At 48.4% G+C, this 24,489-nt stretch overlaps 1 protein-coding gene across 2 annotated transcripts in view; it reads left to right on the top strand.

Annotated features, from left to right (window-relative positions):
* Positions 1-24,489, top strand: part of COL5A1 (collagen, type V, alpha 1) — a 144,887-nt gene that overhangs the window by 114,342 nt on the left and 6,056 nt on the right. Inside the window, exons 35-64 of one of the 2 annotated variants that reach the window (XM_009998856.1) lie at positions 711-755; positions 1,517-1,570; positions 2,144-2,197; positions 6,491-6,544; positions 6,860-6,967; positions 7,145-7,234; positions 7,331-7,384; positions 8,000-8,107; positions 10,229-10,336; positions 10,831-10,884; positions 11,500-11,553; positions 11,762-11,869; positions 11,961-12,014; positions 12,103-12,210; positions 12,352-12,405; positions 12,786-12,893; positions 13,950-14,003; positions 14,371-14,424; positions 14,870-14,923; positions 15,360-15,413; positions 16,145-16,252; positions 16,689-16,742; positions 16,840-16,893; positions 17,427-17,534; positions 18,002-18,055; positions 18,724-18,759; positions 19,643-19,696; positions 20,081-20,339; positions 20,763-20,875; positions 23,044-23,112. In XM_009998856.1, the coding sequence (XP_009997158.1) occupies positions 711-755; positions 1,517-1,570; positions 2,144-2,197; positions 6,491-6,544; positions 6,860-6,967; positions 7,145-7,234; positions 7,331-7,384; positions 8,000-8,107; positions 10,229-10,336; positions 10,831-10,884; positions 11,500-11,553; positions 11,762-11,869; positions 11,961-12,014; positions 12,103-12,210; positions 12,352-12,405; positions 12,786-12,893; positions 13,950-14,003; positions 14,371-14,424; positions 14,870-14,923; positions 15,360-15,413; positions 16,145-16,252; positions 16,689-16,742; positions 16,840-16,893; positions 17,427-17,534; positions 18,002-18,055; positions 18,724-18,759; positions 19,643-19,696; positions 20,081-20,339; positions 20,763-20,875; positions 23,044-23,112 (2,340 nt within the window). Of the gene's footprint in view, positions 1-710; positions 756-1,516; positions 1,571-2,143; positions 2,198-6,490; positions 6,545-6,859; positions 6,968-7,144; positions 7,235-7,330; positions 7,385-7,999; positions 8,108-10,228; positions 10,337-10,830; positions 10,885-11,499; positions 11,554-11,761; positions 11,870-11,960; positions 12,015-12,102; positions 12,211-12,351; positions 12,406-12,785; positions 12,894-13,949; positions 14,004-14,370; positions 14,425-14,869; positions 14,924-15,359; positions 15,414-16,144; positions 16,253-16,688; positions 16,743-16,839; positions 16,894-17,426; positions 17,535-18,001; positions 18,056-18,723; positions 18,760-19,642; positions 19,697-20,080; positions 20,340-20,762; positions 20,876-22,920; positions 22,990-23,043; positions 23,113-24,489 lie in introns of both variants that reach the window. The other variant, XM_009998855.1, reaches the window with a different exon arrangement.

Raw genomic sequence — 24,489 nt, 5'->3', positions numbered from 1 at the left:
AGGACCTCAAGTATGTGTGTGGTTTGAGAGCCATCACAACCAGGAGAGGAGGGAGCACTCCCATGTCAGGGACCAGCACGACCCTGTGATCCTCTTACACTTCCCCTAAGCCCTGTTTTTTGATGTTGAAGTAGCATTTGAACCACCTTGGAGGCCTTGGGCTCCATGGGTGAAGGGGCATGTTCTGCGGATGGGCTCCAGGGCGTTATACCTTGCTGAGCCACTTTTCATGCAAACTGTGAGCCCATCACCAGTCACTGAGCAAAACAGGCATCATTTTTTTTCTTGGCCAGCCAATCTGGAGGCACACTCAGCTCCAGAACCTGCTGCAGGGACTGATTAAGTGACCATCAATTGCAGGGCATGATGGAAGCAAAAGCTTTTGTAGAGAGACGTTGTCCCCACCGTTCCGCCAGCTTTAAGCAGAAACCTCTCAGCTTTGTGTCAGCATGAATTTTTGATAAATACCTCCTCTTTGTGGCAGCATTTATCTCTCAGAGGGAGGCTGTTATCTGGTAGAAATATCCTGAGCTCCCCAACGTTATCTTTCCTGTATTTTTATTAAACAATGTGGGGGGAACGAGCAGCTGCTCGTTTGTCACTGGCTGCTGCTGCTGGTACAGAATTATTGATAGAGAGGGGCTGGGGGAGCTGGTGAGGTGGTGATTATGTCCTTTTAACTGTGTGTTGTTTATTTTATTTGTTCAAAGGGCAACTCTGGTGGTGATGGCCCCCCTGGTCCTCCTGGAGAAAGGGTAAGATGGGCTGGTGGGGCTAAAGCAGAGCTCAGTCCGAGCCTGTTAGTTGAACATGATGGAGGAGAGGGGTTTGCAGAGGTGATGCTGAGGGTTTTATGCAGCAAGCATCCTCCCAAGTACCCTGTGAAGCAGAGAGGGGTGGGCAGCTCCCTGGAGCTGGGATGCAGCTTTGGGTGCCTCCGACAGCAAAAAGGAAAAATCTGTTTAGAAATGCAGGGTGAAATGTGCTTGTGTGGAGAGAGGTCTCACAAGTCACCTACAGCCCTTAGCTCCTTTCTGAGCTCTTCAAGGAAGGTTCAAATGGGACCTGGGGTGTTCTGTGTGAGCATCACCTCATGAGAAAAGGGAAAAGTCACTCGTGGCTTTGTTGCAGACAGCCAGAGCCCTGATGTTCTGGAGGAGGTGGTCCCCATGGACCTTGTGCTACTTTTCCCAGGTGCTCTCACTTGAGCTGGGATGGGACAAGACCTCTTTTTCATCATGCTTGGAGGGAAAGGCACGAAAGGGCTGATGGCTCTCTCCATGTTGCAGTGCTTTTGCAGCTGGACAGGCCAGAAGTGAAACATGCCCCATGGATCTTATCTCTCCATGCATTATTTCAAGGAATGAGCCCATGCAGCTGCATCTCACACTTTGGTGCATTTATTTGCTGGCTTCCCATAGCTTGGTGCTCACTTACTGCTCACACAGAGCTAGTGTTTAATGGCAAAGCATTGCAGGTTCCTTAACCATGTTTCCTGGCTTGTTTTGCATCCCAGGGACCACCAGGGCCTCAAGGACCCACTGGATTTCCTGGACCAAAAGGCCCCCCTGTAAGTAACTCTCTTTCTAGAACATGCAAAGAGATAAAGTCCCTCAGTGAGGCCTGTGCCAGCTCAGTCATAGCTGCTGCTCTGACAAGTGGTGACATACCCAATAAAAGGCATTACTGAGCCATCACGATAATAACCCCACAGTTTAAGATTTTAAATAGCCAAGTAAATTGCAGCTGATTATAAATGTTCATTTCCTAATGACTCAATATCACCAGGATCTTTCATGGTTGCTCTGTTCCTTATTTTTCCCTCTGTACACTGGGAGGAGAGCACAGCGGAGTAACTCTTCTGTCTCTGCCATTATTATACCCTGGTGAGGGAGCTCAGAAACCTTTTTGGAGTGATTTCCTTCCCTGTGGTGGACAACTCCCTCCTGCACTGGACCTGTAAGATAAATCTTCCCTTTGGGAGATCTGTGGGAAAGGGCTTTTAGTGTTCTGAGCACCCTCTTTTCACTGTAAAATGAATGGGAACTAATGCAAGGAGGCCAGTGGGTTTGATTCACTTCCTTATCAGTTCTGCTACTGAGCACTTGGTTCTGTTCCTTCTCACCCTGGTTTTCTGCTGTAGGGTCCTCCTGGGAAGGATGGGTTGCCTGGTCACCCCGGACAGAGAGGAGAAACTGTAAGTAGCCAAAAAGTTTTGGGCAGATCATTAGTCCTGAGCCTTGTCTTGCTGGTTGGTTCTTCTAAACCCTTCTGTGCAGCTGGGGAGATGTAGCCACACATTTGGTTTCCATGGAGGTCTGTGTCTCTCCAGCTGCATGGGGTGGTCTATGGGAATCAACTCCTTTCTGAGCAGGACAGGTCGGTCTAATGATGATTTCTGTGCAGGTTGTGCAGCAGCTCCTCCCTCTCTCTGTCCCTTCAGTAGAGTGTGGAGCTCGACATGTGCTTTGTGTATGAAGAGAGCAGGGATGGAGAGATGCAGTGATGCTGGTGCCTGGCATGGGAGGCACCTGGGTTCTGATGGGTGCTGCAGAGGCAGCTCCTCATGAGGTGGGAGGATGTTGGCTGGGGCTGAGTCTGGGTCAGCACCAGCACCTGGCATGGCTCTGGCTTTCATGAGGTGGAGAAGCAGCTGGGGGAGGATTTCTGAGCAGATGGGCTCTGTACCCCAGGAGCTTGCTGAAATGCTTGTCCTGTTGGCCTCCCAGGGGAAAGGAACATCTGGTGCCTATTCCCTCTGGAGCACCAGGGTAACTTCTGTGCCTTTGTTCCCACTCCGTCCTTTGGAGATGAGCAGGTTTTCCATCTTTCTGTTCCAGAGGTGTGAGAGGGGTGACCTCTAGGGCTGTGCTAGCAGAGATTTTCCATGTGAGGTGGACTCCACCTTTTGCAAGCTCAGCTCTCCACACCCAGCTGCTGAGAAATAAATGATTTTCACGTCTTGATTCACCATGTGATCCACGCCAAGAACTGTTGCTTAGAGTTACAGAGAGAGTAAGAGTTACAGCTCCTGGTTTTGAGAGGAAGGCAATTCCTGCCCAAGATGAGGGGTGCAGTAGTTTTGCTCTAGTTTTTCTGTGCACACTGCAGCAGGCTCATGTACCAGCCTCTTGTCTTAACCCCTGAGGAAGAAGAGCATCTCTGCTGCTGCTGCTGCTGCCTTTTAGCCAAAGCTACTCACAAGAGCCTCGCCAAGTTTTGCTTAAGCCCTCTCCAGCAATAATCCCTTGCTGTGAGCCAGGGAGCAGCTCCTGGCTGTGTAGGTACCTCCCAGTGTCGTACACATACTGCTTTGTCCATTTTAAAAGGTTTTGTTGCACAGATGTAATCATTGTTTCTCACCAAAGGAGAACGATGAGGCATGTGGAAGGTATGATACCCTGGCTGTCGTGTGTCTGGTGGTCTGTTTCCTGCCCCTTTTTTTTTGCTTGAAGGACACCTTAAGCAAAAATGACCCTTCTGCCATGTACTCTTCTGCATGCAGTAATTAGTGTTTTCTGTTTGGCATTTTTGGAGATGTTTATTCTTTTTCCAGCTCATTGGCTGCTGTTGGTGTGTCCCTCTCCCCACCCCTGCATGCTGCATGTTAGCAGATAGACTCTTTGTTCTATGTTTATTTTACAGGGGGAAAAAAACCAACAGCACTCTCAGCACTCTTTTTAATCTAGACAAGAAATTACCCGAAATTTTGCCAGGAATTGTAAACTATATACTCGTCTGGAGAAGGCACAGTGACCTAGTTGAAAGTGTGTCTGGTGGTCTGTTTCCTGCCCCTTTTTTTTTGCTTGAAGGACACCTTAAGCAAAAATGACCCTTCTGCCATGTACTCTTCTGCATGCAGTAATTAGTGTTTTCTGTTTGGCATTTTTGGAGATGTTTATTCTTTTTCCAGCTCATTGGCTGCTGTTGGTGTGTCCCTCTCCCCACCCCTGCATGCTGCATGTTAGCAGATAGACTCTTTGTTCTATGTTTATTTTACAGGGGGAAAAAAACCAACAACCACCCAACAGCTTCCTCTACTCAGCTTGGCATTTTTTCTCCCTGCCTTCCCTAGCAAATGAGCATTAAAAAAGCTTTGCACATGATTCATATTTTTTTTTCCCCTCAGCTTACCACACAACAGTTTAATTAACTTGCCTGGCATTTGCTGAGCAAGGCAAAGCAAACACTGCTCAACACAACACCCCGTGTTTATTTACACTCCATGAGACTGACTTTTCTGCAATGGTTGTTGTACTTTTGAACACACTCCTCAGGTCAGTATTAACTTAGAGGAGAAGAGTTTTCACCTGCCACAGCCTGACTGTGACATTTATAGTCTTCCTCCACTGAGTTACCTGGAACATCCAGGACAGCCACACCCAAATTAGAAGAAGCAGTTACAACTTTGCTTGTTATCAACTTTTGAGACAGGAATAAAAGCATCAAACTCCAAGCCTGTACGAATACGGGTGGAGAATGGGTTTTCGATTATCTGAGGTCTGAAACCATTCCCTGAGAGCTTTCTTAACTCATTGCAGCAGTAGCCTGTCTGCCAAGGGCAAATGCTTCCAGAAAACTGCTCATCTGCTAATCTGTGCCACCAACAAGCTTGCAAAGTTCACTTACCCCTGAATCCTCTTGGGGTACACACAGACATGCACAGACCCAGGTAGCAGAAGTCCCTTTTTTGTCCCATTTCAATTCCACAGTGCTAAACAGCCAGGAGAGAAACATACAAAGGAATTAAATGTTATTTCCACCTGAGCAGCTCACTTTGGTACCTTCACACCAGCAAACCTAGACTTGAAATCTCTGTGTCAAATAGTTCCCTTCCTTTGACTTCTCATTTCATGCCAAAGGGGCAGGCTGGAGGGCACTGAAAGAGTTGGCCAGATGAAATTTAAAAAGATTGGATCTAAAAAAAAGAAGAAAAAAAGCTGAAAACTCTGTGCCCAAGACCCAGGCAGGATAGAAGGAAACCCCTTTCTTCAGATGAATAAGAAAAGTCCCCCACAAAACTGGCTGAAATCTTTTTCTGTAATAAGAGTTGAAACTGTATGTTCATTTCACCAAGATGTTCCACCACTTCCCCATCAATGACAGGTTATAGAACAGCTATAGAATAGCACTGAGTAGATTTTAGAGCCTGACACGTTACTGTTGGCTTGGGATTTAGCTGATCATCTTTTGTGGCAATGAGAAAATAGCTTGAATATGCCCCAAATGCCATTTCTCAAGCTTGTCAGCTTGAGTGCTATAGTAAGAATGATAATTAATGTGCATTTAGAAGAGTGGCTTAGGAGAGCCAAACAATTGCAGTGGGGACAGTTCTTTCTTGTCACTCTTCAAAATGTCACTTTAAGTAGCTGTCATGGAGCCTTTGCTACTTGTCATCAGCATTTGGAGAGAAGCACATTTGTGATTTCATAGAATCATGGAGTGGTTTGTGTTGAAAGGGACCTTAAAGAACATCTCGATCCAACTCCCCTGCCTTGGAAAGGACACCTCCCACCAGACCAGCTTGCTCAGAGCCCCATCCAACCTGGCCTTGAACACCTCCAGGGATGGGGCCTCCACAACTTTCCTTGGCAACCTCTGCTGGTGTCTCACAACCCTCATAGTGAAGAATTTTCTTCTAAGGGCAAGGAAAGGAGGGTAAAGCAGGGGCGAAGAGGGGAAAGGAAGGTCAAGGAGGGGAAACAAATAGGCTCATTACACCTGTTTAACAGGTGCAGAAGAAAGGATGACTGAAGGGACCTGAGCAGTGCCACCAGGCAACAGGGGTAGGAGAAGGGACACAAGCAGCAACATCTGTCACTTTGGCTCTCAACAAGTAACACTAATGTTGGACAGGGCGAGAGAGACAAGTTCTTTGGAAAGTCAGCCTTGCAAACACTCACATGCAAATCCAGAGTGAGGGTTTGATCCTGAAAATCGTTCTGCCTGGATGCACTAAATTATTTCAACAGATGTTGATAAAGCTTCACACAGCCCCCAGGGGTGGTGGGTTGTGGCTTCAGCAGGGCTGGAGATCAGGGCTGCAGGTGCCAAAAGTGGCAGACAGTCTCCCAGCTCCCAGGAGCTAAGCCTAAACCAGTATGGAGAGTGGGAGAAGGGACATGATTATTAAGAATTGTGCACACTCTGCCTTTTTAACAGCCGTTTCATCTAGAGGCCTTATGAACACAGCTCATTATTTGTATAGATATTTGGCCTGTCCTTCAGCCATTCCACAGTAGCTCCATCAAAACAACAGAGCTGAGCTTTGAGAACCCTTTTTTCTTCCTCTGTTTCACCCCTGTGTAAATGTACAAATACACATTTTCCCCTTCCTGTTTGATTTCTTGTTTCCTTTGTCTTTGGGTGCCCACTTGTTCTTGGTCAGTGGCTTCACCAGAGGAGGAGCATCAGGTGGCAGCCTATGACCCTTGCTGGAGCACTCCTTGTCTGAAGTGTCACCTATTTCTCTTTTCCTTTTCTCTAACAGGGTTTCCAAGGCAAGACTGGCCCTCCAGGACCCCCTGGTGTCGTAGGCCCTCAGGTAAGAAACAAATATTCGTGTTTGCACCAGCACCTATAGCTCATAGTCACTGGTGCTCAGAGCTCTGGTGGCTCAGCTGGAGCTGGTGGGACCACAGGTTGTACAGAACAGAGACTCCTCTTCCAGGGGAGGTAAAGTCATGTCCGAGCAAGCTTGATGGCTGTGAAATTGAGAAAATGTTTGAAACTGAGTGGAGAGCTAAGGGAAGGAGGCTCTTCCACCCCATTGCAATGTAAGGAGCAAACTGATAGCCTGTGTCACTTGCTTCACTGGTTCTGCTGATAGCCACCTTCTCCCTGATCTCTATTTCTTCAGGGTCCAACTGGTGAGACTGGGCCAATGGGTGAACGGGGACATCCAGGCCCTCCGGGTCCCCCAGGTGAACAAGGTCTTCCTGGCCTCACTGGAAAGGAAGGAACCAAGGTAGGGCCTCACCCTCCTTGCAATCCTGGACTCCTGCCTCTCTCCCAGAGATGGAGAGAGATGATTCAGACAAGACATGTGATGTTCCACAGTGCCTCACACCACTGGAGCCCAGAGGGAGGAGCTGGGTCTCTGTGGAGCCTGCAGATCCTCAGGGATTTATCACTGTCATTGCAGGGGGACCCTGGTCCCGCCGGCCTGCCAGGGAAGGACGGTCCCCCAGGACTACGAGGCTTCCCAGGAGAGAGAGGGCTCCCTGGCCCCATCGTGAGTAGAGGCTGCTGGGTCCTTCCAGTGGGGAGGATGCCCAGGTGGTGGGTGCAGAACCCACCTCCCTAAATGACTTTGTTTTCCTCCTTCCAGGGTTCTCCAGGGCTGAAAGGCAACGAGGGTCCCCCAGGCCCCCCAGGTCCAGCAGTGAGTATCCTTCCCCTTGCAGGCACCACCTAACACATACACAAGCTTGGCAAGCCAAGAGGAGGGTTAGTCACAGCCCAGGGCTTCATCTCTTCCTTCCTTAGCACTACTTGCTGGGTGTTGCTTTATTTTACAAGACACACATGTAATAGCTCAGTCATTTTAGTGGTGTCAGCTGTGAACATACGTGACAAGCTGAGGGAACAGGGATGATTTGGAACATCAAGAGTTCCAAAATCACCAGCTTTCCCTCTGAAAGTTGTCCCCACTTGAGATCCGTGGTCAGTTCAGCCCTACTGGAAGCAAATATTCATTATCCAGCTCTCCCTGCTGCCTTGGCCATGAAGTGGCTCATGCTGTTTTTCCAAGCTGACCGTGTCCCTCCCAGGAGCTGCCCCATCCAGAGGAGAACTCAGCCCCTCCAGAGATTTTAATTTTTAAAAAGAGCTGCAGGGCCCCTCGGGCTGATGGTACCAAGTCATCCCCTGGTAGTCACCCCATCAGATGTGCCCATTCACTCACAGTACACTGCAGCATCTTACTGCTGAATTTCTTTCTGTAGAGAGATCAAGCTCAATACTCAGTTTAATGCTTGCTTCCTTCTTCTCCAAACAGGGTTCTCCTGGTGAGCGTGGTCCTGCTGGATCAGCCGGCCCAATAGGCTTGCCAGGGCGACCTGGCCCCCAGGGACCTCCAGGACCTGCAGGTGAAAAGGGAGCCCCAGTAAGTACCCATATAAAGATTAACATAAACAGAAATGTATGTAGTAGAAAGCTGAGCATGGAGACATTCTCTGGGATAGGTGTATAGAATATATATTTTAAAAAAGGGGGGGTGGGGGATTCAATTAGGAAGGAATTATCTCATCTTGGGAGCATCAAAGCACTGACCATCAGCTGCTCAGCTGCCCAGTTTGGGACACCTGTGCTATCAAAAATGGACCAGGGACCAAAATGTCTTCAGGCAATGAGAAGGGATGATGATCGAACAGGTGAAATGACAGCCTGTGTGACCTGCTAGTGACAAACAGCCAAAGGACAGGCCTCTGGCAGAGGGAGCCAAGCCCATCACTGCTCACAGGGATGCAACAGCAGCAGTGATTTCCACTGAGCCCAGATCGGTCCCGACCCTCTCTCTGTGCCACGGGCCGGCACAGAAGGTGCTGCAGAGGTTTTGGCTCCAGTTCCCGGGGTGCTGCGTGGCATCCGTGTTCCCAGGCATCCCACTGGCTCCTGTGGAAAGTGCTGCTCCCAGCCAGAGCCCAGGCAGCTCACGGCTGAGTCCTGCCCCACGGCCCCGCTCCCGCGCTGGCACCAGCCCACGCTCACTCACACGTCTTTCACTGCCCTGCCACGAGTGGAACGTGTCACGTGCGGGCTGGGGAGGGTGGGCTGGGAGGACTATTTCTGTCCCCGGAGAGAACAGCACCGTGACAGTCCCAGGGAAGAACCCAAATGGTTTTGCAGGGACTGAAAACCTGCCTGAAGCTGGAGCTCAGCTTCAGAGCCCACAGTGGTGCTGGCGTTGGCGAGTTCAGAGGAGACGAGGACGCTCAGGGTGATTGATTGTTGTTATCAAAAGGGTTTATCAGCCACTGTATCCCACGTTTGCTGGCTTATTAAAACTCCAGCAGCTAGTCCAGAGGCAAGAGCTTCCTGGTGAATCCCCACTGGCTCCTGTGGAAAGTGCTGCTCCCAGCCAGAGCCCAGGCAGCTCACGGCTGAGTCCTGCCCCACGGCCCCGCTCCCGCGCTGGCACCAGCCCACGCTCACTCACACGTCTTTCACTGCCCTGCCACGAGTGGAACGTGTCACGTGCGGGCTGGGGAGGGTGGGCTGGGAGGACTATTTCTGTCCCCGGAGAGAACAGCACCGTGACAGTCCCAGGGAAGAACCCAAATGGTTTTGCAGGGACTGAAAACCTGCCTGAAGCTGGAGCTCAGCTTCAGAGCCCACAGTGGTGCTGGCGTTGGCGAGTTCAGAGGAGACGAGGACACTCAGGGTGATTGATTGTTGTTATCAAAAGGGTTTATCAGCCACTGTATCCCACGTTTGCTGGCTTATTAAAACTCCAGCAGCTAGTCCAGAGGCAAGAGCTTCCTGGTGAATCAGCTCTATGAACATCTGTCCTGCCAAGTACCTACGTGATGTATCTGTGGGTAGATGAATAGGCAATTTAAGTGGCATCTAATTATTCAGAAGAGAGAACCCAGGAATCAGATGCAATTAAATTCTGTACAAGAAAACTGAAAAATGTTCACTCTTTACTTCCTATAAACAAAAAAAATATGATTGAAGGCTCCAGGTACAAAGAATACTGGTAGATGTTTAAGCAGGAGACCAGGAGATTGCTTTATTCACTTCAAGTGTTTTTCTTTGCCCAGAAGCTCAGGAGGAGCTTGGGGGCTCCTGAGAATCCCCTGTTAGTTGGGGATCAGCCAGGGAGGGAGCAGGCAGTGAGTGCTGGGGCAGCCAGGACCAGAATTAATAAAAACTGGCTTATAGGAATAAAAACTAGTTGGGGTCTTGTTTGTCATCCAGAGAGAGATGGCAGAGGGTTCAGATTAAATCTGATTATATTGCAATAGCAGTGAAATTGCAGCTGTGGGCTGGGTGCTCACTGTTTAGATTTGTTTGTTCTGTCTTTATCTCTGAAGATAGAAATCTTGCCTTGTTCCAGGCAGCACAGAGAGCCTGAAGAAATATCAGCTGGAAACAGGTTTTGCTGTACATGCCCATCTAGTCAGGGGTCATTAGCAGCTGAATAAAACGTTAATGGGATATAATGGGTTGTTGGAGGGTGGAGGAGAGCTCTGTGTGACCTTCCTGCTTGTTCTGTTTCCAGGGTGAGAAGGGTCCACAAGGACCAGCTGGTCGGGATGGCATCCAGGGCCCAGTGGGACTGCCGGGGCCAGCAGGTCCTGTTGGCCCCCCTGGAGAGGATGGAGACAAGGTGGGAGCAGCTCCCTGCTGCACTGGGTCAGACTGGGAAGGAGCTGGGAGATGTGCCCCCATTGCCACCACACTCCTTCTGCTACGTAGGGTTGGATGTGCTGCTTCCCAAAACCTTTAGCAGGTGGCCTGCCCCAGGGTGTCTGGCCTTCCCAAATTCCTTACCTGTCCCCACTCTTTCTTAAAGCTCCTCTGGACTGGAGGAGTCTTAGAAAACATTAGCTGGGATGAATCACCCATCAACAAGCTGCCAACAAGATGTGCAAAGTGGTGCTTCTTGCATCACATGGCAGCTAAGGAATGCTTTGGGGTGCAGAAGGGTTCAGGTACACCTGGAGCAGCCAAATCTCTGGTCTTTTCCAGAACTTTACGGGGTATTTCTGTGGGAATTGGCATCTTTGGGATGAGGGTGCAGACACACAGGGCTGTTGCTTGAATGTTGAGATACGGATGTGGTGACCAAGTGAACTAACTGCGGCCCTTTGTACCTGGCAGGGAGAGATCGGGGAGCCTGGCCAGAAGGGCAGCAAGGGGGACAAAGGGGAGCAGGTAAGTGGGGTGGATGTTGGATGTTGTGGTAGCCACTTCCCTGGAGGAGTATGGCTCTGCTGTCTGACTTGCTGGAGATGGAAAACAATGTCATTTGAATTTCTTCCTATCATCGTTTCATCTTCTCTTTTGCTTTATCAAATACCCACATGACACGAAAAAGAGCAAATACCTGCAGTGTGATCCTCCAGCTTCCAGGAACACACTGAGATGTTTCCATGTTGCCCATGTACTGTGCTAATAACTGTGAAACCTCTTCAGCCCTTGCCATTAAAGTTGGGTGCTCAGCTGTGGTTCTCATACCTGCTGCAGCACCTTGGTGTGCTGCTCCCAGCCTGGGGGATGGAAAATAAATGAGACAAAACTGTCTAGAGAGAGCTGAGGGGTGTGCTGCTGTTTTGCTGAAGCAAAGAACTCTTTAGACATGTCTCCCATGCCATTGGCACTGGGGCTGAAGGATGTTAGTGTGTCTGGGGAGGCTTGACCCCATCCAACCTCCCCATTTTGGGAATGAATGCACATTTCATGGGGGCTGTGTTGAAGGCATCACCTTTTCCAGAGGGATTTCTTACTCTGTGATCCTAATGGTGACATTGCACTTCTGTTTTAAAACAGGGTCCACCAGGTCCTACTGGCCCACAGGGTCCCATTGGTCAGCCTGGCCCAGCTGTGAGTATTGTCCCCTGTTAGCAGAAATCCCCTTTCTTACCATAAAATCTCCTGAGAAGCACAGCAGGGGTGGCAGTTTCTGCCTGGCACAGCCCATGCCCACAGCACGAGCTGGATGTGGCCCCTGGCTGCAGCAGAAGCTGGTGGGGAGGGGGTTTGGCATCTACCTCGAGCCTTTGCTAAGCTGTGTTAGATTCTCTCTTCATAGGGTGCTGATGGAGAGCCAGGTCCCAGGGGACAGCAAGGCCTCTTTGGTCAGAAAGGTGATGAAGGACCCCGAGGTTTTCCTGGTCCCCCTGGCCCCGTGGGCTTGCAGGTAATTTGCAGTATTGAAGGAGGGCTCAGGGTAATGAGAGCTGGGGCTGTGAGATGTCTACAGCTAAAACTCATCCCCTCCACCTCCACAGGGTTTGCCTGGACCACCTGGTGAGAAGGGAGAGACAGGTGATGTTGGGCAAATGGTAAGATGGTTTCAGACTTCTTTTTTTAGTACTGACATAGACATTGCTCCAAGAAACATATCTTAAATTTGCCTCCTCTTTCTCTCAGGGCCCACCAGGCCCACCTGGACCCAGAGGTCCATCAGGACCACCAGGAGCAGATGGTCCACAGGGTCCTCCTGGGGGAATAGGAAATCCTGGTGCAGTAGGAGAGAAGGTAAATGACCCAGAAAAGAATCCAGAAAACCCTGACTGAAGCCCAAAAAGGGTTTGCCACAACACTCACACAGGGGCTTTGCTAAGTCAACAGAAAAGCCTGCAGAAATAGAACTGTGATCCCCCTCTTTTCCTTCTGTAGGGTGAACCTGGAGAGTCTGGTGAGCCTGGTCTTCCTGGCGAGGTTGGCCTCCCGGTAAGTGTGCAACGGGGTGGCTCTTGCTCTGATGGAGAAGACCTTTTCTTCAGTGGTGTCCCCTGAGGAGCTGGTTGAAGGGGTGTTGAAGGATGTGGATGGGGCTGCAGGGACTGAACCAGCCCCCTCCTTGGTTTGGGTATCAGGTGACACATCACCATGTTACTGGGTATTTATAGTCTAACAATTAGTCACTGAGCATGGGCTGCCCACGGCTGAGCAACATGAGCACCATCCCATCCCTGTGGGAAGGGACTGCTAAATCATGTCCTCATCTTCTGAGGTACAAGCAGAGCTTCTTTCTCAGAACCCACTAAAGGATAATTAGAGATCAGTAAGTTGTTTTTCTGGATGATAGAAACACCCTTTGTCCTTTACAGGGTCCTAAAGGTGAAAGAGGTGAAAAGGGTGAAGCAGGTCCCTCTGGTGCTGCTGGTCCACCTGGCCCCAAAGGTCCACCAGGCGACGATGGTCCCAAAGGCAGCCCTGTAAGTACCCCCCTAAGCAGTGCTTCCTTTTCTTGCCCAGCAGATTGCTGCATGAAAAGATATTTTCCAGAGGTTTTTCAGTGGAAATTGGCAGTGCTTTACCAGCCAAAGAATTGCTCCTCTAATGACATCTGATATTAGTCCCCTTCTCTAAGGTGCTAATGAGGAAAAGACCCAGCTGTACCACATCTTCCAGCAATCCTTGAATTATTAGTCCTTTCTGCAGGCTATAAGAAAACTCACCCCTATGGAGAGGGCCTGCAGTAGGTTTCCTTTGCACTTGAGCTTATGTATTACCAAGGTCTTCTGCATCAGAACAGAGTGATGTGAACTTGGGAGTTGTACATCCAGGGTCACATCCCTGCTGATGCTAATTGCAGTAGCTCTATTGAAGCCAGTAGAGCTCTACTGATTTATGCCCTATGACAATGGTACAGTGTGTATCTTGCTGGCTTCTTTGATGCTTGCTGGCTGAAGAAATTTATGATGTGATAAGCAAAGATGGCATGGAACAGCAGAGGAGGCAGGGGAGTTAGTCATCTCCCTTAACAGATGGGTTTGTAGGATACCACATTATTGGTTGAAGCTGGTGTCTGAATGCTGGTCTCCAAATCACTTGAAGTCCACAGTAGACGTTGCATGGAGAGGAATGGTGAAGTGTTTCAGTCATTAAATGCTTTGAGGGGATCTTTGTGTGAAAAATGTTACACATCATGGAGTGAGACAAAGCAGAACCTTGTAACCTGCACGTTCCCCAGAGCTGCGGGAGTTTCGCTGCCGCTTGAACGATGATCTATGAAACACTCCATGAGATCCCAGCATTGACACTGGAGCTCCCTGTAGTCTGGATGCAGAGCTGATTGGTGGCTGTGGCAGGGTGAAACTACTGAAGATGCAAAGATGGGATGTGGTCTGGGGTTGTGTCTTAGGGGAGGGAGTTGGGGCTTGCTCCACAGGGTGACTCCTCTGCTGTTACTGGGGCAGCCAGCACTAGTGCTCTGCAGTTCTCCAGGTGCCATATCTCTCTGACTTGGGGATGTCCTTCTCTCTTTGCAGGGTCCAGTTGGTTTCCCTGGTGACCCTGGTCCTCCTGGAGAACCTGGTCCAGCTGTAAGTGTTTGTCTCACAGGAGGGTGGTTAGATTCTTCTTCTTGGTTTTATGAAACATGACTGTGTGCTGTTGATTCACCAGCAGCTCCTCTGGCATTTGCTCTTCCTTTACTTGGGAAAGAGTAGGAATTCCCACCATCAGACTGTCTGCTCATGCTACAGCCTTTGGGGCAGTAGCTGTGCCAATGCTGCTCTCCACAGTGTCTGACACAGGACGTTTGCTGCAGTCAGTGCTCCCAACAGGAGATGGGGAGGGATGGTGCCCAGTGACATGAAGAGCAGCTGAACTAGACCTGCTGCTGCTGTCACTGCTCAACTCGATTTGTACCCCAGACACACCTGCATGTTCCTTTTTAATCCTTTTTAGGGTCAAGATGGTCCTCCTGGTGACAAAGGAGACGATGGTGAACCTGGACAGACTGTGAGTAACTGGGTAGATGAGATCTGTTCCTCATGGGTTTCTGTGTGCAGGTCCAGGGACTTTTAACACAGAAGGACACAGAGCATCTAATTCACAGCAGCTCCTGCTGCACTGATGCTTGTTCCTCCTGCCCATGTCAGCCTTGCTGCTCCTGTCCATCCAGGCTGCTCAGCCCTCCATCCTGAGAGCACACAAGAACTTCAGGGGAAAACAAAAATCTCAGGCTTTCAGGCTGACTTTGCTGAACCTTCTGGCACTGGGTGGTGGGAAGGGATAAAACAAGGTACCACCTGCACCCCCAGGGAGGTGCTGGAAGTTGCACTGCCCACCCACACCTCAGCTCAGCACCAACTCCAGATCTCCACTCACATTTGACACTTTGGCTCCTCCTTCCACCACATCTCATGGTGCAGTTATGGCTTGTTCTCCTCCCCTCTCCATCTAGGGTTCCCCTGGTCCCACGGGAGAGCCAGGCCCCTCTGGACCCCCAGGAAAAAGGGTAAGTTGATTGGTTTGGAGTGTTTTACCAAATATACTTCTGTTGACTTTTTGAAACAAATGTTATCACTAGGTCTACAGTAAATGCAAGGCAGTAACATGTAAAAAAAATAATAATAATTTAAAAAAATGTTATGCACCATCTGCAGCCACTGGAAATTGGTGGGAGTTTGTCAACTGAATCTCATAGATTTGTTTTTTTGCGATTTTACCACCCCAAAGAAACTACAAGTATGAGGTGCTCCTGTTCTTCCTGCCTTGCTGGCAGAGCCCAGGGATTCATTTAGCAAGAAGCCAATTTAAAAAGCTTTTCAGATGGATTTGTCTCCATTTTGTCTTCCTCCCTTGGGCTGTAGCATCATTTTGCTAATTCCAATGGACCTTTTCAGAGCAGTGTGATCTAATTGTGCTTTGCATCTGTTTTGTGCTTTCTCTAGGGCCCTCCTGGTCCAGCTGGTCCTGAAGGAAGGCAAGGAGAAAAAGGAGCCAAGGTAAGAGCAGAACAGGGTTTCACTTCTACCATGTCCTTTATATGCTAAAAGGATCATATTCTGACAGTGTTGATGTCGAAAGGCAGTGATTTGATTTTGCTGTTTGTTAGAACCAATTAGCCCGGATTTGGAGCCACTGGCCTCAAATCTAAGCTTATATTTCATCTTTTAACAAATGCTGTGGAGATAATTAGAGCTTGGGAAGGTCATGGGAACGTTTTTCTCATTTTGAATTGATGAAGTGACATTTTGGCAATTGAATATGTTGTAAATATTATGGCTTGTACAGCCCTACCTGCTTCCCCAGGCCAAACACAGCTTTATTGGACCTTGATCATTATAGAAGGGGTGCTGGGGGGATGTGGAGTGGGATTGCCAAGGACAGGTCCCATTGTTGAGGCAGCCATGGGAACTCTGGTGGCAGAGGATGTCCTCTGCTAGCTCATCTCCCAGGGGCAAACCCAGGAAACCTTGCAGTTCCAGACAGTTCACAGCCAAAGGGCTGCTCCTGCTGGAAATCAGCAGAAACAGGCCAGGCTGAAAAGTGGAGGAGTTTGGAGACTTGTCCTCACCATTTAAGGGGTACAAAGCAGTGGGAAAATGAACCAACAGGTTCTCTGAGCTTTGCATGGAGTTGTGTTCCCTCTGTGACATCTAGCAGCAGCCACAGCATATTTGAGGATTGTTTGATGCCCCAATGCAAATTAAACCATGTTGCCTCTTGCATCTAGGGTGAAGCTGGTTTGGAAGGACCTCCTGGGAAGACTGGCCCAATTGGTCCCCAAGGTGCTCCAGGGAAGCCTGGCCCTGATGGCCTTCGAGGGATCCCTGGTCCAGTTGTGAGTGTTCCCAAACTGAGCAAAGTCTGAGAAAGCTTCTGGGCAGGGTGGTTCCTGGTGTTTTACCATAACCCAGCTGCCTTAGAAGATGCCTTTCTTCCAGTGTAATGTCCTGCCTGTGCTAAATGTCTGACAGCAGATAGAATATCTTTCACAGAAATCATAAAATGAAGACTATCATCTCCCAGCATGTGTTTTCTTTTGGAGTCTGGTCACCCACTGTCTGTCCATGAGAGATTCCATGACCTCCACAGTCCTTTTTCCAGTAGAGTTCTGAGCATGAAGGGAACATAAATCCCTTTGCCTTTACCATCTGTGAGAAGCCAGGGCAAACAGTCCCTGGCACAGGGACTGGAGATGGGTGAATAATGAGAACCCCAGCTGGGAGCACTGCTGTCATGAGTGGTTGTTTTGAGGGAATTGCACTGTTTTACAGGGTGAACAAGGTCTTCCAGGATCTCCTGGCCCAGACGGTCCTCCAGGCCCACTGGTAGGTCCTGATGATCAAATGCCATGAGTTTTTGCAATGGGTGAATGCATTTTACATGAATTCATTCTCTCTTTTGTTTCTCCCCTGCCTCCCAAAGGGCCCACCGGGTTTGCCTGGTCTTAAAGGAGACTCTGGTCCTAAAGGGGAGAAGGTGAGAATGGCTGACACAACCTTGCTGCATGTGACCTGATTTGCATGTCTGGGTTTGGGGAAGAAAATGTCATTGTAGAAGGGTCCTTCAGCTGGCAGGGCAAGGCTGAGGAGTGCCAGCATCCCTGTGTCCCTGCTCTCGTGCTCTGGAACCATTGGACATCTCCTAAAGGGAGAGCTGGAGAGCTGTGAGTTTGCCCCAAGGGATGAACCACATTGTGCTGTGGGTGAGCATGTGCTGCTGCCTGGATCCAAGACCAGGTTTCTCATCCCCATATCACCAGCAGTGATGGCAACAAGGTGACATGTAGTGCACAGCAGCTCCAGTGCAGCAGTTCTCTCCCTGTATTTGTAGAATTTTTGATTGCAAAAAAGCTTTGCTCTGCTCTGCCACTTCTAGGTGTCAGGGATAGCTACAGACTCCTGTCACCTTAGATACTTGGGTTTATATCTAGAAATGTCTTTGCTGGGTAGCTTTGGCATTTGATTACCTCAGGTGAGAGATCATAATCAACATCTGCTCTTTTCTCCTAGGGTCATCCAGGTTTAATTGGTCTTATTGGACCACCAGGAGAGCAGGGAGAAAAGGGTGACAGAGGTCTCCCAGGTCCCCAGGGCTCAGCAGGACCCAAAGGAGAGCAGGTAAATTTTCCATAAGACCTTCATGGAATGTGCTTCTGAGCTGTGGGGTTTGCTGCCCTTCAGGAATTACAGCATAGCAGGATGGTTGACCTTGGCAGGACACTCTTGCTAAGTTTTTGAGGAATATTTTCTATATTAATGTGGTTTATTCTACATATGAAATGTAGAGAGGCTCCAAAATTACCCATTTTAGTAGAAATCAGATTCTCAGGGTTGCATGAAAAGAGTCTGAATAGCCTTGGAGGAATGATAACATTAAATATGCATCTAGAGGACTGATATTTACAGCCATGAGCCTCAGTGAGATATGAGATTCCCTGGTCATGCACATGCCTAAAAACCAGATAAAGCTCCAGATTTGTATGGAGTCCTCCAACCCCAGGTGCTCATGTGCAAGTACACATTTGTTGTGTAGCTACAGGCCAGAATTGCTTCATGAAAATCAATGCTTTGCTTGTATTTTTCAGGGTATCACAGGTCCTTCTGGACCAATTGGACCTCCAGGGCCACCAGGATTACCGGTATGGGGCAAAGAATTTTCTTCTCATTCCTTAGGAGCTACATAGTCCTTCTGGACCCACATTGGTGCTCCCAGATACACCCAGCACATGCCTTCTGGCCTGGCCTTGTCTGAGGGTGCTGATGGGAAGGGGGTTTCCCAGCTCAGCCCATTAAAACCACTTGGTTGAGCTACAGGAGCATGGGAGGGTGACACCTGAGCTGAGATGGGCACAGGGAGTGATGGATGCAGGGAAATTAACCCACCCTGTTCCTCTCCCCCTTTCTTTTGGGTTATCTGTGTTCACGTGGTGATTATTTTTTTGGTACTATTTGCATTTTTGTTTTCCCTGGGTGCCTGAAGGCTGCAGCCTGCACCCCTGGGTGACCAGCAGATGCTGGTGGTGGGCATCCCTAGCATGGAGCCAGGATCAGCTCGGGCTTATGGAAATGACAGCAGTTTTTCCAGGCAGGAGTGTGGAGCACTGCCACAGATGGGTCTGACACAAATGCTTTTTGTACTTTGGCAAATAAATGCAACACCAAACCCAAGTGGATGTGAAAAATGGAAAGAGAAATGAAGTGAATTTAAAAAAAAAACACCTTATATATCAGGGCTCAGTCTGTAAGGCAAGACTGACTCCTCTGCTGGGAAATGTACTGACTCCTTTCTGTGTTTTTCTCTATATAGGGTCCACCTGGTCCCAAAGGTGCTAAAGGATCATCAGTAAGTATAGACATTGTTAAATGAAGAGGCTGAAGAGCTCTTATTAAGTGTGTAACCTGCTGCAACTGCTCCACATCAGTGGCATTAAGGCAATAGCCAAAGATGAGGGTATCAACTGCAGCCTTCTCTGCAGTCTGAGCCCCACAGTGACAACTGGGGAAGGTTTCTGTTGCACACATTGGGCTTCACTGAACATCAGTGCAGTAAAGATCACAAGGAGGAATCCAGTCCATAGGCCTTAGGAGAAAACCTCCTGCTGTAAAGCTGAGGGTATTAAAAATAGACTGTGAGGCAGGAGGAGGCGAGCTGGGAACCAAGAGTTGGGTGAGAAATGAGACTGAAGCAAGCTTCAAGTTACAGATCTCCTGTGCAGGCAGCTAAAAATTCCTCTTAGGCAACTTCCTAAAGTCATTTTCCCATGCAGAATTCAATGTTTTATTAATTTTAAGATGTTCTTCTTATTATTTATAGAACTGTTTAATTGATTTGCAGTGTCAACGTTTTCATACATTGGAAGATCATTTTCTGTTGGGAGCCTAAGAAAAATCTTAGGGTTTCACCCCAAGTTTTGACTGATCTTTTCTTGTACCTAAGTGTCAAAAATCACCAAAATAAACATTTCATAGAACCCTAGAATGGTTTGGGTTGGAAGGGATCTTAAAGATCATCCAGTTCTAACCCCCTTGTGTGGGAAGGGACACTTCCCACGAGATTTTCTTGGTGGGATGTGAGGAGACTCCTCCTGTGTGCCTGAAGGGACAAGAAGAAAGTTTTTCCCACAAGAAACTATTAAAAGAAGCAATGTTTGGGATGTGATAGAAGTGACAAGTCTTTTTCTTGAGTGACTCATAACATTTTTTTTTCCCCTTGTTTTTCCACCCAGGGTCCAACAGGTCCAAAGGGTGAATCGGGTCTTCCTGGGCCCCCAGGGCCTCCTGTAAGTAGAACCCATTATGTGAAGTGTCAAATAGGATTCATAATGAATGGGTGTTGTAATGTTAGGAAGTAGATTTCTGGGAAAATATTCAGCATATCAAAGAGTCCTGGCAATGGATGGCATTTCTTAGGGATGCTGAGGAAGAAAGCAGGATAAGGGACTGGCATCTCTTAGAGATGCTGGGGAGTAAAGCAGGATGTGAAGGGAGAAGTTACTAAGGAGATGACAGAAGATGAAAGCAATGTTCTAACCTTTTTTTCAGTGCCACTTATGGGTGTTTTACATGTCTAGTGTGTATCTTGTGATGCTGCTTTGGCTGCCTCTTCTGTCTCTTCCCCACTGCCAATGCAATGAGAAGTTGTCCCTTCTCTCCCCACAAACCAGGGTCCTCCTGGAGAAGTCATCCAGCCACTGCCCATCCAGTCTTCCAAGAGGACCAGGAGAAACATTGATGCCAGCCAGCTGGTGGATGATGGAAATGCTGACAACTACATGGACTATGCAGATGGCATGGAGGAAATTTTCGGGTCGCTGAATTCCTTGAAACTGGAAATTGAGCAAATGAAACATCCATTGGGCACTCAGCACAACCCAGCACGGACCTGCAAGGATCTGCAGCTCTGCCACCCTGATTTCCCAGACGGTGGGTCCCAGGACAGAAGAGGGGATGTGGGGCAAACACTCTGGGCTTCTCAGCCCACACGATGAATATAAGTGATTGCAGGAAGAAAAATAATCTGGGGAGTCCCTGGTCCTGGTGCCTCACAAATAACGTGGCTGACAGAGAAGGAATATGTAGAGAAGAGTTGGAGTAGATGGTTGTTGTGGGTCCCTTCCACTGAAACATTCTGTGCTGTTCTTAGAATGGGGATAAATGATGAAAAACTCACTATTCCTGTAAGGTGCCACAGTTTTATCTGGAATCAGAACATGGCCAGTTTTCCAAAATATACATATAGATGCCTATGACAGAGATGAACCATCCCTGGATGGATGGTTGCTGAGGTGCCCATCATCTGTCCTTCACTGTGCTGATTCTTTCTTCCTTTCTCTTCCCTTCATCCAGGTGAATACTGGGTTGATCCAAACCAAGGATGTTCCAGGGACTCTTTCAAAGTTTACTGTAATTTCACAGCTGGTGGAGAGACTTGCATCTTCCCTGATAAGAAATCTGAAGGAGTAAGTCCACACAACATTTTTTTCCCCCCTTTACATCATGGTGATAAGATATTGTTTCCTAATATGAATATTCATAGGCAGTCAGTTTCAGGAGAATTGAATAATAGCAAGTCAGGTTTAAAGATTCACAACATTTCTTTGTTACACAGCGTTGGCTTCTAAAATAATAAGGGATATGTTTACAAAGAGAATTTATTTGAGTAACTCAGAATTAAACTGTGATTTGGGATATGTCTTTGATGATTTCCCAGGCATAATAAATGTGAAAACCTTAATTTTCTTCACTTTGCTTTACAAAGGCAGAAATGGATGTTGGCACAGGAACTGTGGCTCTCCATGAGCTTCATTTGACTTGTTCCTTGTATTCCCTGCTGCAGCCTCTCTGTCTGATTGCAGAAGCATCACTGATTCCTCTAACCTTCCCCTGTCTTCAGACAGAGCAGATAAATATTTCCTCTCCTGTCGTTTTTTTTTCCTGATGTTTGTTGTTGTTATTTGGTTTCCCAAGTGATTGCAAGTAGCCTCAGTGCTCTTGCTGACATTGGTGCACAAGGTTGATTATTTGTGTGATGATGTGCTCAGCTCCCTGCACTCATCAGAATTGCCCCATAACCACACTCTGTTTTCTGGTGCTGCTCTCCCCAATGCCTCGAGACCAGCTCTTGTGCTGGCCAAGCAGAAACTCTTGCAAAGTGGCCTGGAAGAGCTTCCAGTGTCCCCTGCAGCTGGGCTAAGGTGCAGGCAAAGCTGTCCACTCTAGTGGAAGATGTTTGCTGAGTTTCATCCACCAGAAATATGTGGCAGCACAGGACAAACAACACAACATAAATCTGTCTGGAGTTGTTGTTAGAGCTGTTTAAATAGAAGATGAATTTCTCCTTTGCATTAACTTGCCATGACTCTCCTCAAAATGTTGACAGCTTAAAAAGTAGCGTCTGCCAGTGGCTCTTTGGCCCCATCTCATCCACTGTGGAGCTGCTCTTCTGACCACAGGCTGTGATGCTCCTCCAATGCAAATTGTGCTACACTTTTGCAGTAGTCATAAGTAAGAAAAAGCCTCAGCCTGCTCCTCTTCCTTGTAGAAGAATGAAAGCAGCTACCACACCAGCATTAAGTATTGGCTGAGTGCTTTTATTATAAGCCACAGCAGAGTTTAAGCTCTATCCCCTTTCAGTCCATCCTTAACCCAGCAGAGACACACAGATTTGATTTATGGTTCACGTCCTGGAAAGGAAAGGATGATCCCAAGACACCTGCATAGAGCTTGGCTGTTGTTTTTGGAGAGATTTACAGCAGAAGTGAAGGAGCTTGTGGGAGGGTGAGGGAGCAGTCTGCAGCCACGCTCCTTCCTTCTGCTCTGACTCAAAAAAAAAGAAGTGATTCAGCTGCTTAGGCAGGGCTGCTGTGAAAGATGCTCCAACAGCTCAGTTCTTGTCAAGGTCATCCCCTGCCTCGCTCCAGGTGGTTGGAGCTCCATCACATGTGACAGTCCAGCACAAGCTCTGAAGGATGCACTGCCCATGCTGCACCCTTCTGCTGCACAGACACAGGCAGAGCCTTTTCCTTAATCCCATTATTTGCCTTTCCCAGCCCTGCAGGATCTGGATTTGGTGTTGGAGTGACAGCAGCCTTTCCACCCCAGCCCTCCCATGAAGATCAGAGCATCTTTTACCACTGATATTTCCTTTTTCCCTCTCTATCTTTCCTTTTATCTCTCCTGCCCGTAGCCTGCACTGCTGGTTTTGCATCCAAAGTGTCTAGGAGGCAGAAATCATTTGCCCTTAGCAAAGGAGGCTGGTGCAAAGGCATCTCTGGGCAGCACCACACTGTCCTGCTCTGCTTGAGAAGCTGCTGGCACCTTGGGGCTCTGCTGACTGATCTTATTACTGGTGTATAAAGATTAAGAAAACATTTTAAAGGAAATTGGACAGTTTCTATAAATCATGCAGACTCTGCTTGTGAAACTGAATGTAACTATTTTATCTCTCTTTTTTTTTTTTTCCTCTTCTTCTTTCTCTCTTCCCTCTTTGCTGTCCACAAACTAGGCTAGAATTACTTCTTGGCCAAAGGAAAACCCAGGCTCCTGGTTCAGTGAATTCAAGCGCGGTAAACTGGTAAGATGCATCTTGGTGCTTTCTGTTTTCTTTAACCCATGTCATATTTTACAGAGTAAAATGGCTCGTTGGCCCAAAGAAAAGCCTTCCACATGGTATAGTCAGTACAAGCGGGGGTCTTTGGTAAGTGGCTAACCTTGGCCCTCCAGTCTGAATCAGAGCGTGTCATCTGCTTTGGTATGGCCAGACCTGTTGCACTCTGCATGCTGGGCTAACAACCATCACAAGTTGCAGTAAAAAACGTTTAAGGTGGAATTCTGAGAAAGAAACAAACCCCAGTGGGGACACTTCTTTCTGGTCTGCTTGACTGGAAAGCTAGGAGCAGGTGATGAGCTTTGCCCTGCCTTAGGAGGGGAGACACTGGTGTGCTGGGGGACCCTGCAAAGCTGGAGTTGTTGTAGGTTTGTCTCTGCAGAGCACTCTGGGGGGCTGCATCCCACCAGGAGGGGCTGCATCCCACCAGGAGGGGCTGCATCCCATGGGAGAGGCTGTTGCTGTCTCCTAAGCAGTTTCCCTTATGGCAAGGACAAACTGGGTGTCCCCACACTGAGATTGTGGATCTCCATATTTCTGGTTTGGGGTTAGTTTTTCCCAAAAGATGGATTTAACCTCCTACACTGGAGATGAGCCACCCTCACAGCTCGAGAGATGTGAATTCATTGGTTTAAAGAGAGATTTCAAGCCATGCTTGTTTGCCAAGCATGGACAGGAATTTGACTTAGTCTCAGTTCAGGATTTTTTCAAGGGAAAACTACTGTAAGGTCAAGCATTGCTTGATGTCAGCAAGCAAGCAAGACAGCAACACATAGAGCAGAGAAGAAGCTGTAGGATTTTGTCCTCTAACAAGACATTCACATTGTGGACAGCTCGTTCCTGCAGAGCCCCAGCCCTTGTTAGGAATGTCAGAGCAGCAACTGATGAGTTGTTGCCAGGTCTCCTGAAGCAGCAGACACCTCCTGTGCCCGTGTCACTTCTTGTAGGATTGCAGGATGCAGAAAACAAGCTCAGTTACATCAGGAGAATTAGGGAAGAAGGCAATACTCAGCAGATAAAAGCAGCCTGCCCCCCAGAGCAGGAGATGCTCTAACCAGCACTGAGCTGCCCGGGGCAGCCACCCTCTCTCCAGGGCAGGGCATTCATGCAGTGCCCCAAACTTCCACCTTAAAAGGCAAACAACAAGGGCAATCACTGCTTCTCTTTCACTAAGCTGCCTTTCATTGCCACTAAACACATGTTGCTCTGATTCTGCCCACCAGCAGCATCTGGCTTCTGCAGCTTTTCTGCATCATCCAAGAAGGCTGCAAAGCCAAGGCTTCAGCCTCCCAGCTCCTTGGAGGGCAGCTGCTCTTAGCTTCATTACAGAGCACTACATCAGTTCATATGATGAGTATCTCCATTTATCCAGCTTCTCTGAGCTTTTTTTCCCTTTTCCCAGTCTGTTTATCAGCTATGCTAGAGGCTCAATTGCCAACCTAGAGCTTAGGGTCCATTTTTTAAAAA

The sequence above is a fragment of the Chaetura pelagica genome, unplaced genomic scaffold (assembly GCF_000747805.2).
Source record: "Chaetura pelagica isolate M959 unplaced genomic scaffold, ChaPel_1.0 scaffold405, whole genome shotgun sequence".
In the NCBI taxonomy this organism is placed as follows: Eukaryota; Metazoa; Chordata; class Aves; order Apodiformes; family Apodidae; genus Chaetura; species Chaetura pelagica.
This window is presented reverse-complemented; position numbering and strand designations above follow the sequence as displayed.